This window comes from Stegodyphus dumicola, chromosome X2 (genome assembly GCF_044657685.1).
Source record: "Stegodyphus dumicola isolate Sdum_Otavi_A_Nest chromosome X2, ASM4465768v1".
Classification (NCBI taxonomy): domain Eukaryota; kingdom Metazoa; phylum Arthropoda; class Arachnida; order Araneae; family Eresidae; genus Stegodyphus; species Stegodyphus dumicola.
The window spans coordinates 193,416,428-193,431,018 of record NC_140781.1 but is presented as its reverse complement, the minus strand read 5'-3'; the positions used below and the strand labels follow the sequence as shown (position 1 = coordinate 193,431,018).

At 33.2% G+C, this 14,591-nt stretch overlaps 1 protein-coding gene across 2 annotated transcripts in view; it reads left to right on the top strand.

The window, feature by feature from the left end:
- The window catches only part of LOC118184625 (adhesion G protein-coupled receptor L3-like), a 137,119-nt gene that overhangs the window by 26,863 nt on the left and 95,665 nt on the right, over positions 1–14,591 (top strand). The window contains exon 2 of one of the 2 annotated variants that reach the window (XM_085809931.1): positions 8,177–8,416. In XM_085809931.1, coding sequence (XP_085666057.1) covers positions 8,177–8,416 — 240 coding nt within the window. Of the gene's footprint in view, positions 1–8,176; positions 8,417–14,591 lie in introns of those variants that run through there. The other variant, XM_085809932.1, reaches the window with a different exon arrangement.

The window sequence follows — 14,591 nt, the reverse complement described above, 5'->3', positions numbered from 1 at the left end:
ATTTAAACCTGGGCGTACCAACTTGGATGGCGATGAACGTTCAGGGTGGCCAAAAACTGCAACCACTGAAGAAAACCTTACTAAAATCGATCAAATGGTGCTGATGACCATCGAATCAAGATTAGAGAGACAGCAGAGGTTATTAGCATGTCAAAGAACGGGTTTGCCATATATTGAACAAAGATTTAGATATTCGCAAGCTGGCTGCACGTTGGGTTCCGCATTTGCTCACTTTGGACCGAAAACGTGTCCGAATGAACATTTGCACCGTTCTGTTGGCGCAATAAATACGGAGTTTCTTTCGACTATTAATCCACTTTTCGACTATTTAGAGGATACGTGGATTGCAGCCCAGAAATTGCATTGCAGCCCAGAAACATAAACACAGTCAGAACAATGGACTGCAAAGGGAGAATCGGCTCCAAAAATGCCAAAAACGGTTCCTTCTGCTGGGAAAGTGATATCAACAGTTTTCTAAGACAGTAATGGGATTGTCTCAATAGATTATCTTGAAAAGGGAAAACCATCACCGGAGCATACTATACAACGTTACTTGACAAGCTAAAGGCAGAAATTATGGCAAAATGGTCACATTTGAAAAAAAAATTATTTCACCAAGACAATGCTCCATCTCACACCTCAACGGTTGCAATAGCGAAAAATTCACGAATTAATTATTTGAACTGCTTGACCACCCACCCTATTCTCCAGACCCGGCACCAAGTGACTTTTTTTTGTTCCCAAATGTTAAAAGAAGGGGTTACAGCCGAAAACATCGTGGACGAAAACGTCGCGGAGAAAACAACGCAAGGCGAAAACGTCGTGCTACAAAACATCGTGGGAGAAAACATCGCAAAGAGAAAACATCGCAGTCCTAAAACATCGTGGTACAAAACATCGTCGTCGAAAATAAAGCGGTTCAAAAACTTTGCAATTTAAAAACGTCCTCGTCGAAAATATCGTGGTAAAAAATGAAGTATCTACAAATCATCGCATGACGATAACATCGCAGACATGCTTTTTTCATACATCCTGTTCGCAAACATGCGTTAATAACTGTAAATGGATATCCCCATAATGATTTGTGAGTGCAAGATATAAAGAAGGATAATTTTTGTTTTCACATTTTTTTTATTAACTAATAATTTTTTCTGAAAAAGTAAGAAGGAAACTTAAACATAGCAAATTAATGCAACTTATAGCAATTAATAGAATTTTAAACCGACATAGTTAACTAACAAAGGCCATTAATAAATCATTTTTTATAAAGTTTTTACTGGTAATTTTTCATGAAAAGTATAAGCTATAAGTTGCATTTAATTTTCTATGCTTAAGTTTCCTTCTTACTTTTTCAGCAGAAATTTATTAGTTAATAAAAAATGTGAAAGTAAAAATTATCCTTCTTTACATTTTGCGCTCACAAATCATTATGGGAATATTCATTTACAGTTATTAAAGCATGTTTTGAAAAAGCATGTCTGCGATGTTATCTTCATGCGATGATTTGTAGATACTTTATTTTTTACCACGATATTTTCGACGACGATGTTTTTAAACTGCGAAGTTTTTGAACCGCTTTATTTTCGACGACGATGTTTTTTACCACGATGTTTTAGGATTGCGATGTTTTCTCTTTGCGATGTTTTCTCCCACGATGTTTTGTAGCACGACGTTTTCGCCTTGCGTTGTTTTCTCCGCGATGTTTTCGTCCGCGATGTTTTTCCCGCGATGTTATCGGCGGACACCAAAAGAAGGTCTTGGAGGTCAAAGATTTTACACAAATGAGGAGATATTACAGAGAAAGATTCCACATGTTATGTAGGCGGGATAAAAGGATAGAAGCATTACTGGAAGAAATGTATAGCCTTATAAGGAGACTAAGTCGAAAAACAAAGTTATTTTTGGAGAAAAAATATCATTTTTCTTTGTTAAGTCGGAAACTTCTCAAGCAGCCTACATATAGCAGTGTTTCCCTGCATAGAACATTGAAATGTTTCTCAGGCAGCCTACATATAGCCTACACATTGAAATGTTTCCCTGTATAGAAGGATTGAAGCAGACGCCACAGACTTACAGAGATGCTTGTTCAGAGATTCTTGTCTGCTCGTGGAGACGGGCTTTAAAACATCTAAAACTTCAGTTAAGCAGACAAGCTACTAATTTGAATTCTGGTGAGAACTACGGGAAGAAGTAATTAAAGTAAAAGTTCCTCATAATAACTTGTTAATTAACATAAAATCTACACATTAACATGTAGCATTATCCCCTTTAATTTTTGAAAATCCTTTATTCAAGTATTAAAGTGAAACACGTTCAGTGCAAAGTTTGAGAAAATTAGTGGCAGTAGCAAATCGTATTTTACTATGAAAAGCAATTTATTATGTGATCATGACAGGTTACTTTTGAAGATTTCCGTACATATTTCAGGAAAGTTTGGGCTGAAATGTGGGTGTGGCCATTTAAATTAAAGGACCCAATCCAGTTTGGTGATGCGACGAGATAAATTGTGATGGACGAGACACTCCCTACATCCTTTATTCTCGTCTTGCATTCTTTTTGAAACAAGGGGCACTTGGACACCTACACTTTACCTACACTTTAGCACCACTGGCTGAACAGTTGACCTACATAATTTTTTAGCATCATGTCCAGTCGAGGGAACAGCGTAATTAAGCCCGCTGTCAGTACGTTGCCAGAGCGAAGAGGTTAGTTACGGATGTAGACACTTTTCTCGTCATTTGCGTTAGCTCCTGCGTTCACTTTGGACGCTCTTTGGGCCTGAGGTTTTGTTCACGGTCTTGCGGGTTTCTTCATAAATTTCGTGTAGGGCACTTGTAACCCTGGTTATGAGGAAGTCTACTTCTTCTTTTGTTGCTATTCTACGGGGATCCATATATTTTTTATGCACTAAGAGTTTGAACCTCAGCCAGTCTGTGTGGTTGTATATTAATATTTTTCTTTATGTTTTGAGTACGAGGTATTTAGGATATCAATCGTTATATTATTGTGATCAGTGAAGTTTTTCTCATCTGTCGCTTGGCAAATTAGAACGTCTATTGTACTTGCATTCCGAAATAGGGTGAGGTCGATCCAGGAATTTCCTCTACAACCGGCGGAGGCTGGAATTTCACTGATCTCGTTGATAACAGAACCTGATGTCACTAGGAATTCGCAGACTTTTAGATTTCATGGGTCGGCCTTGTAGATATTAGATAGATAGATGCAGATAGATTTTTGGCATTAAAACTACCGCTGATTATTACTGAAGTATCCGAATTATCATTTGTGCGCTTTTCTATGAACGTGAGTATTGGATCATTATCATTAGATGGTGAGCAGTACTCTTATAGTGCTGATAAGCACCATCTCTATGTGGACCACTTGCTCTGTCGGTGCAGTAAAGTAAAGAGTAAAGTATTCTGAGGGTAAGCAAGATGTTGTTCTCTTGTCTTATGAGTATCGCTTTTTTTTAGTATCTTTTGAGCAATAGTATTTACGATAGTTTATAGGGAAGTCATATAGTTTATTTTTAAATAAGTAAGGCTCTGGAATGCATGATATTTTGATATTATAACTTTCTTCTAATTTCTCTTCTAAATTTTCCGCTGCACCTCTTGAGTGCTGAGTATTGATTAGAATTAATTAGATTTTATCCATAATTGATGCTTGCTGAAATAGGCTTTATCTCCCCTTATATAACGTTTACATTGTTTACTCCTAGTTATCGTGATACAGAATGTATCCTCTTCTAAGTCTTTTGTTTGCTTTTGTGCAGTTTACGCACTTCTTATGTTATATAAATATTATATAAAATGTTTGCATGTAAAAATCTGCTCCTGTTATAGTTATCTGCAGTATGTTGCCTTTGAAAAAACTGTCCGAGAAGTCGTGCAGTTAATATCAAATGGTTTTAATTCTTGGATGACCGTAAACTGGTGGTCGTCAAACTTAAAATTTTGAGGAATTTGGAACCTTTTTGACAATCTAGAGATTATACACTGAGGCGTATACGACGCTCTGGAAGCCTCTTTTTCGATGCACATTCTAGTATTTTTATTTCCTTTTAAAAATATCAACTCGGCGTCTTTGCGCCATAACCATTTTCTTCTCTTCAATGATAACGGAACCAACTTTTTACAAGAGTTAGAAAAATTGGATAAAGGAATGCACGCTATGGGTCAACTTTATTTGTCGGGTTTGTAGCATGCATGACTTATTTGCGCATATACCGGCAGTTGGAAACTTTTGCAAGAGCGGTTTATTTAAGGTATAAGGTTATCCACATGCATATTTCTGACGTTCCGCTTGCATTAACTCTTTGTTTTGTTTGTTTTAATCAGAAATGCTTAATTTTTGGGTACAAGCGTTTTGTAGGTAACATTCTTACCTGGAAAGAAGAACCCAATATTAACGTTTTTACCCCTGGTTTCCTGATAGTTTATTTTCTGCAAATGGGGCCTGTCCATAGTTTGCTTAACGGAATTTTATAGGGCATATATTAGAGGGCAGTAAACTATATGCAGTTCGTAAATCACCATTTAATGTATGAACACTGGAATCGATCGAAAAGACTTACTTGCCATATGATTATATATCATTCAGGAGATCGTTGCGAAACAGTGTCAACAAACGTTCTGTTTATCACGGGAGATCTGACAGCGAAATCGCTGAGCTCTCACGATTTTGATTTTTATTTACGTATACTTTGCATATAAGTTTCATAATTTCTTTTAATTAGTTTCTTATCAAGATATTTTAAAAATACAATCGCTTAAAATTTGTAAAAGTATGAAATATCTGTTTAAACATAATGACTTAAACGTACTACTTGGATCGTGAATTGGCCCTAATTTGGAAAATTTTTTTCAAATTCAAGGACGCCGTGGCCAAGAAACTTCTTTCCCGTTAGTTTGTTACAAAACTTTGAGTAAGAAGAATTTTTTGTTGGAATTTCCGTCTGCGCTTTGCAAGACAGAACTTTTTTGTCTGTTGACAGTTTATTGGATTTTGTCTCTTTCTAAATTCTTGCATTTGAATGTTTGCCATTGAGAATTTAATGTTTTTAACGTTTAAAAGTAAATTTTTTAAGAGACATCTAGTTAAATTGATCGCTTTTATTACATCGTATCTTTAGAGTTACAATAATATCACTGCCAACAATATCGATCCATTGATAAATATAGCACAGGCGAGACTGACTGTGATATTGCGCAAAAATGCAGGAATTTAGGACCTACAAACGCAAACTGCTATGTTGCGCAAGTTGCTTAATTTCGAATAATTGTTTAAGAATAAAGCTAGCAGAAGGTATGATTCATCGTCTGTGTATTATACCATATACTAGCACAGCGAACACTTTAAAGAAATGAACAGACTTCAGTGGGGAACTCTTATCTGGCTAGTTATTGTGTTAATGCGGTTGAATTCCCTTAATGTATTTGCCTCTTATTGTATGGAATTTTATTATTTTATGTTCTATTGTATTTTATCTTGTTTCATTCCTTTGTTATTACGTGCATTTAGAATGTTCTGCACAAATTGTTAAAGCGGGGCATGCTGTGTATACATATTCTTAGAACATACTTTCCAACGTAGTACGCTGGTACACGTTTCCAGTATGCGTTATAAAGTACACATTACGTGTTGTATTTAAAACAATTATCTTATCTTTCAAACAGCCATCAAATTAATCATTTTGGATAAATCTCTTGGTCAATAACTTTCGGTGTTTTTTTTTTTTTTTTTTTTTTTTTTTTTTTTTTTTTTTTTTACCGTATTAGCTACAGGAAACTCATTCATTACAAAACATGCATACATATTTGTATAAATTATCTTACAGAAAAATAGTGTAAAATAAAATTAGTTTAAAATTATTGAGTTCATATTAATGATTTGCTTAGAATTCTCCCCCCCCCAAAAAAAAATACTTGACGCTTCTCATAAAAATCTAAAATAACATGCTCACGGATTTATGTTAAAACCAGTACCCAATGATGTAATTATTTATGTTAAATAATTTCAATTGGAAGCAAAACCTGCTCATAATTTAATGCACGAACAATGTAAATTAGGCGATTAACAACGGGTTGTGCATATTTGAATTCGGGTGTAAACATTGTTTCAAATTAAGCTGGTTTTTGAGAGTGATCAATATTCATTAATTATAACTAAAAGGCATCATTTAAGGTACAGGCAAAGGTGGTGGATAATTGGAGGACACGACAATTCGAAAGCTAAGAATTATAACAAAATTAAATCTTCGCAGTTGTCAGGAAGCACGGATACAAACCTTCTAGACAAATAAAAATTTTAAATTCAAATTATCGCGCTCTTAAATAAGTTCTTAAATAAGTTAAATAAGGCGTAGAGTTCTAAGAGCAAAGCATATGCTTATTGCTGAAGCTAAAGCCGATAAATCAATTCAAGCAGAAGTGAAGGCTACAAAATAATGGTGAACAAAGCTGTCAAAAACTTTACCTCAAGCTCAAGAACTCTGCGCTTTAAATAATTATCTTTTTGGTGGGCGTCCGCGAAAGCAGAAGTTATAGTAAAATTCAAATAATACGATAATTGGGTTAATCAACATAAATCCTTATAGTCGCACTTCCAGAGATTAAATACCTCGAAAACAAATGTTTAATAACTTCGGTAGAGAATTCTAAATTTAAGTAGAGCGAAAGCTTGGGCAGAAGTTTCTAAATTTTTGAAATTTCACCCTCTAGCCATTGTGTTTGTGGCTTAGGATTATTTTTCAGCTTTCCTGGAAGAAAATCAAAACAGTTTAGTAGGGTATACAACGATTTTAACAAACTTAGATGTTATGCATTTCACTTTTACTTCAACATTTATATTTTACATAAAAATTTTTATTGGCTCATACATTGTTTTCAACTCTCCAGCTAAATGTGTGCGTGAGATAATTGTGTTGTAGTATTCTCCACTGTGTAATTTTAAGTTGCTGTTGAAAGTGAAGAATCTTAAGAACTGCTAGTACTTTTTTTTAATTGCAATTGGTTTTGATTCATCTGTTTCTATCCTTCTGTCTCTTCTTTCGTACGTTTCGTTCCATAATGCTTGTTTTTCTTCCTTTGGATTACATACAGAGTTCAGTTTGCTAAGCTTTCGTTTAAAAATTATACTCAACTTCCATGTTAAGTGAAGGTTTGAAATAAATGGTACTGGAAAAATGGGTTTTCTAACACAGACTTAGAGAATTATGTGGAAATTTCTCATTGACAGCAGAAGTGAATGAAATTTAAGGTTACAACTTACAAATCAAATAATAATAATAAATACTCAAATACCATGTTAATGTATATGTCAGGCTTAGAGAAAATTTCGAAGCAATAAATTCTAATGCCTTTTTCTTTTTTCCCCCCCGCCTATTGAAAGTGAAAAAAAGACCGGACAAAATTAGGCAAATAATTTCTTCTTGGCTTCTTTCACAATGCAGAATGAAATCTTACGAACAATAGTAAGCAGTTGAAGAAATTCAGCCTAAAACTTAGCTGCGGACACTAGCTAAACCGTGTGAATAACGCAGAAGCTGGATAAATATAGTACAAACACAGAGTAAACACAAAAAAATTGGTTGAGATATGAAGAATAATATTAATTTGCTTCTATAAATTTCAAAAAGAGGAAAGGACTCAGTGGCGTAGCGAGGGGGCGGGCAAGGGGGTGTATGATGCCCCGGGCGCCGCTTGCAGAGGGGCGCCAAATGGTCTCCAAACAAGATTTTCATCATATCACTGTGTTTTTTTTTTTCGGGAGAGGGGGACGCCAGTTATGCTCGCTACGCCACTGAAAGGACTGCATTAACTGAGCCTGAATACCTGTATTTGAAGAGTATTTAGTTTTAATAACATCGAAAAAATTTTATCGATGTTTTGCTTTCATACGAAAATTAAAACCGAACTATGACTGATGTGAAAATTTAAGGTAGAGTATAAATACAAGAGAATAACTATGATCCATCTCTTTCATAGTACTGACCATGGCAAATAATGATCTATAAAATTTTAACCTAAATTATGCTTTGAACTGGTGATTTTGAGTGCCAGACTAACTTATCTCATCGATAATAATCAAATGTAATAATATATCCTGTTACTTTGCTTAAGTGAATCTTCTCATATATTTATTACATTTCATTGTAACCTCGTTTGGGTTTCAGATTTGAAAGAAATAAAACGCAAGTGGGACGAATGCTGCAAAACTAATATATGCATTCATAATTCTTGTTATTCGATGGAATGGAGAGCTTCTGGATGGTCTGTTGTAAGGCAACGATGTCAGGGTCGATATCCAGACTGGCCTTATGCGGTTGATATCTTTCGCCTTCAAAATGAAGCCGATGTAGAAATTCTTTCAGAGATGCTCAAAGACCCACCACCTCATATGGCAGATAAGACACGTAAGTATGTACTTACTTCTTAATAAGACTTTAGAACAATGGATTCTATTTGTGGTCAAGTCTTCGTAATTACAGTCGAACCTTGCTAAAACGAACTTCAATGGCCCGATAGTTTAGTTCGCTACAACCAATGTTTGTCTATATCCATTCCTATAAAAAAAATGTATTGTCTTATAAAAACGTGTAAAAACTCAGTGATGAATTACCAATAAAATTTATCACGGTCACATCTACCTACGGAAGTGATTGATAAATCTAAATAAAAACCATATTAAGATTTAATCACAAATACGTCAGTTATCAAATTTGTTATTCTTTATTTTCGAGTTTACGATGCGTTAGTAAATTTACAGGATAATTTACATAGCATAAATATCATCATTTTGATTCTTCTGTAATAAAAACGTAAAACTGCAAAAAATAAATAACATAAAAAATTTATGAATTTACTATCTTTAACTTTTACTTAACTTTTGAGTACAAAAGTAATCTGTAATTTCCGGCTGGCTTACTGCAGATTTTAGAAAACTTTTATCCATATTTTCGCCCCAAAACTAAAAGGATTCCATGATTTACATTTATATAGTTGTACGAATGTAGTTTTATTAATGACACGTATCACAGTTTGGCACCCGCTGTGTAAGGGAGTTCATTTTACGTATGTTGCTTTTCCTCAATATTTTCATCAGCACAGAAGAAAAATCTTCGATATCAGCATTTCACATTTCAGTATCTCTCACAGTATCTTCATCACTGGGATCTTTACGTGGAACAACATTATCATCGTGCGATTGAGAAAACTATATATCACATTCTGAAAATATTGAAACGCCGTTTTTTAGCCTCTCATTGATAGCCAAATTCTGGTTTACATCATCTTTATGTATATATATTTATGTGTATAGCATAGTTATCCGTTAAATGTAGAATATTTCGTTTTTGGCCCAAAGTTCTTCATCCCAATCTTCTTAAAATAATTTTCAATAGTCATGCTCACCATATGATGTCCTAAGATATGCTTATTGGGTCCTCTTTCTTCTAGAATTAGGTTTACACCTGTCTTGCAGTTTCTTTTTTAAAACACAGAGAAGAGTATGGGTGAAGACAAAAGAAAAGGAGCGTAAAGGTGTTTTTTCCTCTAGGAATGGGAATCCTAATATACTAAACATGGACAGTTTTGAGGGTTACTAATTGTTTGGTTAAAACATGCAAAAAATATTGGAAAAATATGAAAAATGAAAATAAATTCAATTGAAGATATCCACACATTTTCTTGTATCCGATTTTCATATCTTTGGAAATGCGCTATAACAGCATAAAATAACGTTAAGTGTATAGGATATTGAACGGGATTAAAAGATTCGCTTGATATCTGAAGATTCGTTATAAGCCGAGTTCGCTTCAGCAGGGTGCGACTGCAGTAATAAAATAAGAGTACGATTTTACAGATAATCCTGCTTATTTCTGCATATTAAGCATTTGAATACTTGTGCATATTGTTTGGGCGTAATACTGTAACATTATCTTCCGCATCTTGTGAATATTTGATTTAGTTTCTTGCTTCATATTAATAATAATTAATTTCAAACAGTTGCTGTCCGCTTTTTCGTGTTATTGTTGTCTTGTCCATATTACGTACATGGAACAATGGCTGCGAGAGCCTACTCCAAAGAGAGGTTGGACTTCTAGTTTCCACCCCGAATTTTGAGGGAGAGCACCCCCGGGGGGGATCCGGGTGTCTTCCGCTTTTCATTAAAAGTATAATTGAAAAAGCCTGCATAGATGTATTTCATCAATACAATTATAGTAGTTCCTTTCTTAACAATAAAAGAAAACGAAATTCCCACTAACAACTTTGTATTCTCTCTGCGCATAATATGAGTTTGAAGTTTTCTGTGCATTAATAGAGATTCTGTTTAAGGTAGTACTTCTTAAAAAATCATAATTTCTTAACATTTGCAATTATTTATTTATTAGGTGATGCATTTATCATCTGCCTGCGAAATTAGCATATTTTTTCATTACCCGTTCTGTTCTGCTATAGATTCTATAAATTCTACTTCATTCCATTGATTTCTTTTCTTTTGTGTGATTAGGTGAATTACCCATTTTCATTACTTTTTTCTGATGCTTAAAGTATGCTAAATTTAAGTAAATGTAACGCTTAAAGAATGCATTAATAGTGACTTGGTGACTTAATAGTGATAGATAGTACTTCTTAAAAATCGTAATTTCTTCCTTAACATTTGCAGTTATTTATTTATTAGGTGATGCATTTATCATCTGCATGGCAAATTGGAAAACTCCTTCATTACCTGTTCTATTCTGATATAGATTATATAGATTCTACTTCATTCCATTGATCTTTTCCTTTTGTCTGCTTAGGTAAATTACCCATTTTCATTACTTTTTCCTGTTGCTTAAAGTATGCTAAATTTACATTTTGCAAATGATTAATGCACGTCTAGTCATAAACTGACGATTGAGCAACTGGGAAATGCAGTTTTATCATTAACATTTTATCTAAGTACACTTCGATTTCAAAGTTCCTATGTCTGTTAAAAAGTTATTTTGAAATTGAGTAATATTTTTACTTTAATTTAATGAAATATTTCCAGGAATGAAATGCAAATTTGCTTCGGAATTGGTTGCCCTTTCAATTACTACCACGTAATTCCTTGCTTTCAATTAAGCTTTATTTCTAATTTATACGTATTTGTAATCTGAAAACATAACTTGTTTTCCTTGCATGCCGCATCGCAGAAATTTACAGCTTAATGAATGCATTGTTTAAAATTAAAATCGTTTACTTATGATTTCACTTAAAGTTCGTTTAGTTTTAGAAATTCATCCAGATATAAATCAGAAGCACAGCTTCTTTAATAATTCTTTTGGCTACTGCATGAAAAAGGCCATAAGGATTATCAACTTATTTTTGCTTCTGTTTTAATTATGCACTAACTGCCTTCCAATTTTACATTTACTTAGAGAACTGATTTCCTAATATAACAATTATATATTCTTTAGCTTTTTTTATATTAGACAACCTACAGTTATTTTTAGATTAAATTTAAGTTTGTTCTCTGGTACATATTTACATGTATGCTCCAGAAGTGACTGATGTTCCAGAAGTCATAGGCATAGCAGAACATGATTTACAGAGTGACGGAGCTGGATGCATTAAAGATGTTAACAGTCATGCCTATTTAATACTTCTTTATTCTTGAGAAGTAGACTCTTGTCTTGAATTACTCAGTGCAATGGGCGAAATCTGTGCATCCGAGTTTTTTTCACTTTTGTGTCTTTTCTTTATCTCCAGAACAATTAAATCTGAGAAAGTAAAGGAAATGCAGCAGCCAAAAGCAAGTAAGTTGGCAAGACGGAAGCAAGAGAGAGAGAATGCCACGAGTCTAAAGGCCGAAGAGACAAAGTTGCTGACATGTCGTCTGACGGTATTTTGTCTACACAAGGAGATTTTGTATCTAAGTTCTACTGAGCTACTAAGCCAATCAGAATAGTCAAAGCTGGCGACGTGATTTACATCCAGTATTAGACCTCCCTCTGTCTCACAAAAAGTATAATAATTTGCAAAGTTTCAGCACCTTTATTTTTCAGATCGTAATTTTTAAAATAAATCGCAGTAATATGAATAGAAATAATAAGCATGAGGCTTCACAACAGAAAGTACACACAGTGATTAAAAAGGACAATAAAAATGGAAAATGGAAAAAATAAATATAAATTGTACATTAAAAAATTAAAATTAAGGAAGCGGAAAAGGGAAACAATGAATTGTGAAATGTTTTGCATGTCTTATTGTTATTATCCACTTACATAAGAAAATAAAATAAATCGATTACTTCACATGCAGCATAAAATATAATACACATTGCAGGTAATTAAGTTCATAATAAAGCATCATTTTAAGTACTGGAAGAAGAAAAACAAATTATATCACTTTAAGATAAAAATATAATAATTATATTTATGTCTAATATAAAATTATCATGTAAATAGCTAACTGATACAAAATTTTATGCTTAAAATAACGCAAATAATTAGGTTATATATATATTAATAAAATAAAATAAATTTAGTATGTACTGCAAGTAATAATTTTTATAATTTTTTTATTAACAGAGCTTTGTTAATTACAGACTTATAAAAACAAAACAAAAAATATCTTCAGTGGGAAAAAAAATCAGAAAATAGCTCAGCCGAATTTGAACTCACAATATTCTGGTTCACGAAAAATTTAAACATTTCGAAAAAAGCGCCAAGCGATCAACCTAGAGTAAATCTTCAAAAATCATTGACAATAGAAAATCGGAAATATAATCAAATGCAAATAGACATTTTCTTGCATGTTATATTTCTCAGAACATCAGAATATAGTAGTCCCTTAAACAGAAAAAACGTATTTTATCAGATTTAGTTAATGCCAGTACTGGAGGTAAAAAAAAATTGCACCGCTCTATATCAGGGGTGGGCAAACTTTTCCATCGTACGGTCTAATTCTAATTTTTTTAAGGTGTTGCGGTCCACCCAGTAGTCTAGATGTGGTGAGTTAAAAAAAAAAAAAGCCTACAATATTTATTGTAACATAATGAGGAATACGGAATATGTACTTACCTACCTAACCTTAAAAAAAAAAAAAAAAAAAAAAAAAAAAAAAAAAAAAAAACCACTTAGTCTTTTTAAAACCACGTTTAAAGCTAAAAACGCAAGATACAAACATGATAATAATAGCAACTAAAGTAATAATTTCAAATGATGCATTTCTTATCAAACAATTCAAAATACATTAAAAAAATGTAAAAAAGCGAAAAAAAAGTGTGAAAGCTTTCAGATTTTACATTCTGCCCAAAGCGGCGTTTTTTTTAACGTTTTTGTGGGTTATCTTCGCACTTAAACCATAAAATTGAGTTCAACAGCAATATCCCAAAATAATTTTAAATTGAGGATGCCTTTAGAATTTCCGATACACAGTCTCGCGTGCTGGAGATTTTTTTTTTTTTTTTTCTTTCCGTACAGTGTTTCCATTGCTCGCTTTGAAATCGCTGAGTTTGTTAATCAAAAATTCGTTAAAGTTTTGCAAAATATGAAATAGATAATAAAACAAATTTCAATTTCGGGCTTCCAAATGCGTATATTCGGGTGGAAACGTACGTTATTCAAAATTTTATGTCTCTAGGTACCGTCGTTTTATCACAATGCGAGAAACATACATACATACATTTATGCAGATTCTTCATTACTTAATTTCTTTAAATATAATATAGGGCTGTAATATTTTGTGGTAACAGTTTGAAAAGTGAACCGACATTTAAAGTTTTCAACACAAAAGGCCAAAACGAAATTAATAGCCCTTCTGGGCTGACGCCGTTTTGGCTAATAGACTATTTTCATCCAAAGTTAGTTTCTCGTAGTTATAGTTAGTAGAAGACTTAGATGCATACTGTCCGCCAGTCTTGAATATCTTGGCATATAATTACTAACTGCTAATCTTGCAATGGATTCTAAGTGGTCGTCTGTGAGATGGCCACTTACAGCTTTCGCATAAAAATTCGCGTAATTTCGCTTTCGCTCTTAATTATATTCATCATTGAAAATGCAGATTCACACAGGTAGGTAGAGCCAAAGAACGATGTTACATGGAATGCAACTTTTTTTTAAATTAGGGTACTTTACTTTGTCCATCAGATTCCAAAAGTTATTCTTATGTTCTGGACTACGTGCTTTTAAAATTATGTCATTTTGAAGGAGAAAAATTCGTTTTCTTCAAGAGATAAAGATAATACATAATTTACATTTTCAATTATTTCTTCCACATCAACATTGCCAAATGGGTAATACATGAATGTAACCATTGCTTCTGGTCTAGTCAATTCTTGAAAACATCTCTCAAATTCGGTGTGAAGTTTTATTATTTCATCATAATATTTCTCTTTGTTTAACGTACCTCCGTTTTTAAATATTTTTAGTTTATTTTTCCTCAACTGGAAAGATATTAGCTTGTATTTGAAAGTATTAACAAATACAATCAATTCTACTATTGCTTGATTTTTTTTCCTTGCAAATGTAAGTTCAGTTCATCAAGATGGCTTGCTATATCAGCAACAAAAGCTAAATCCATCAACCAAACGTCATAACTTACGTTCAACGTACGCTTTAT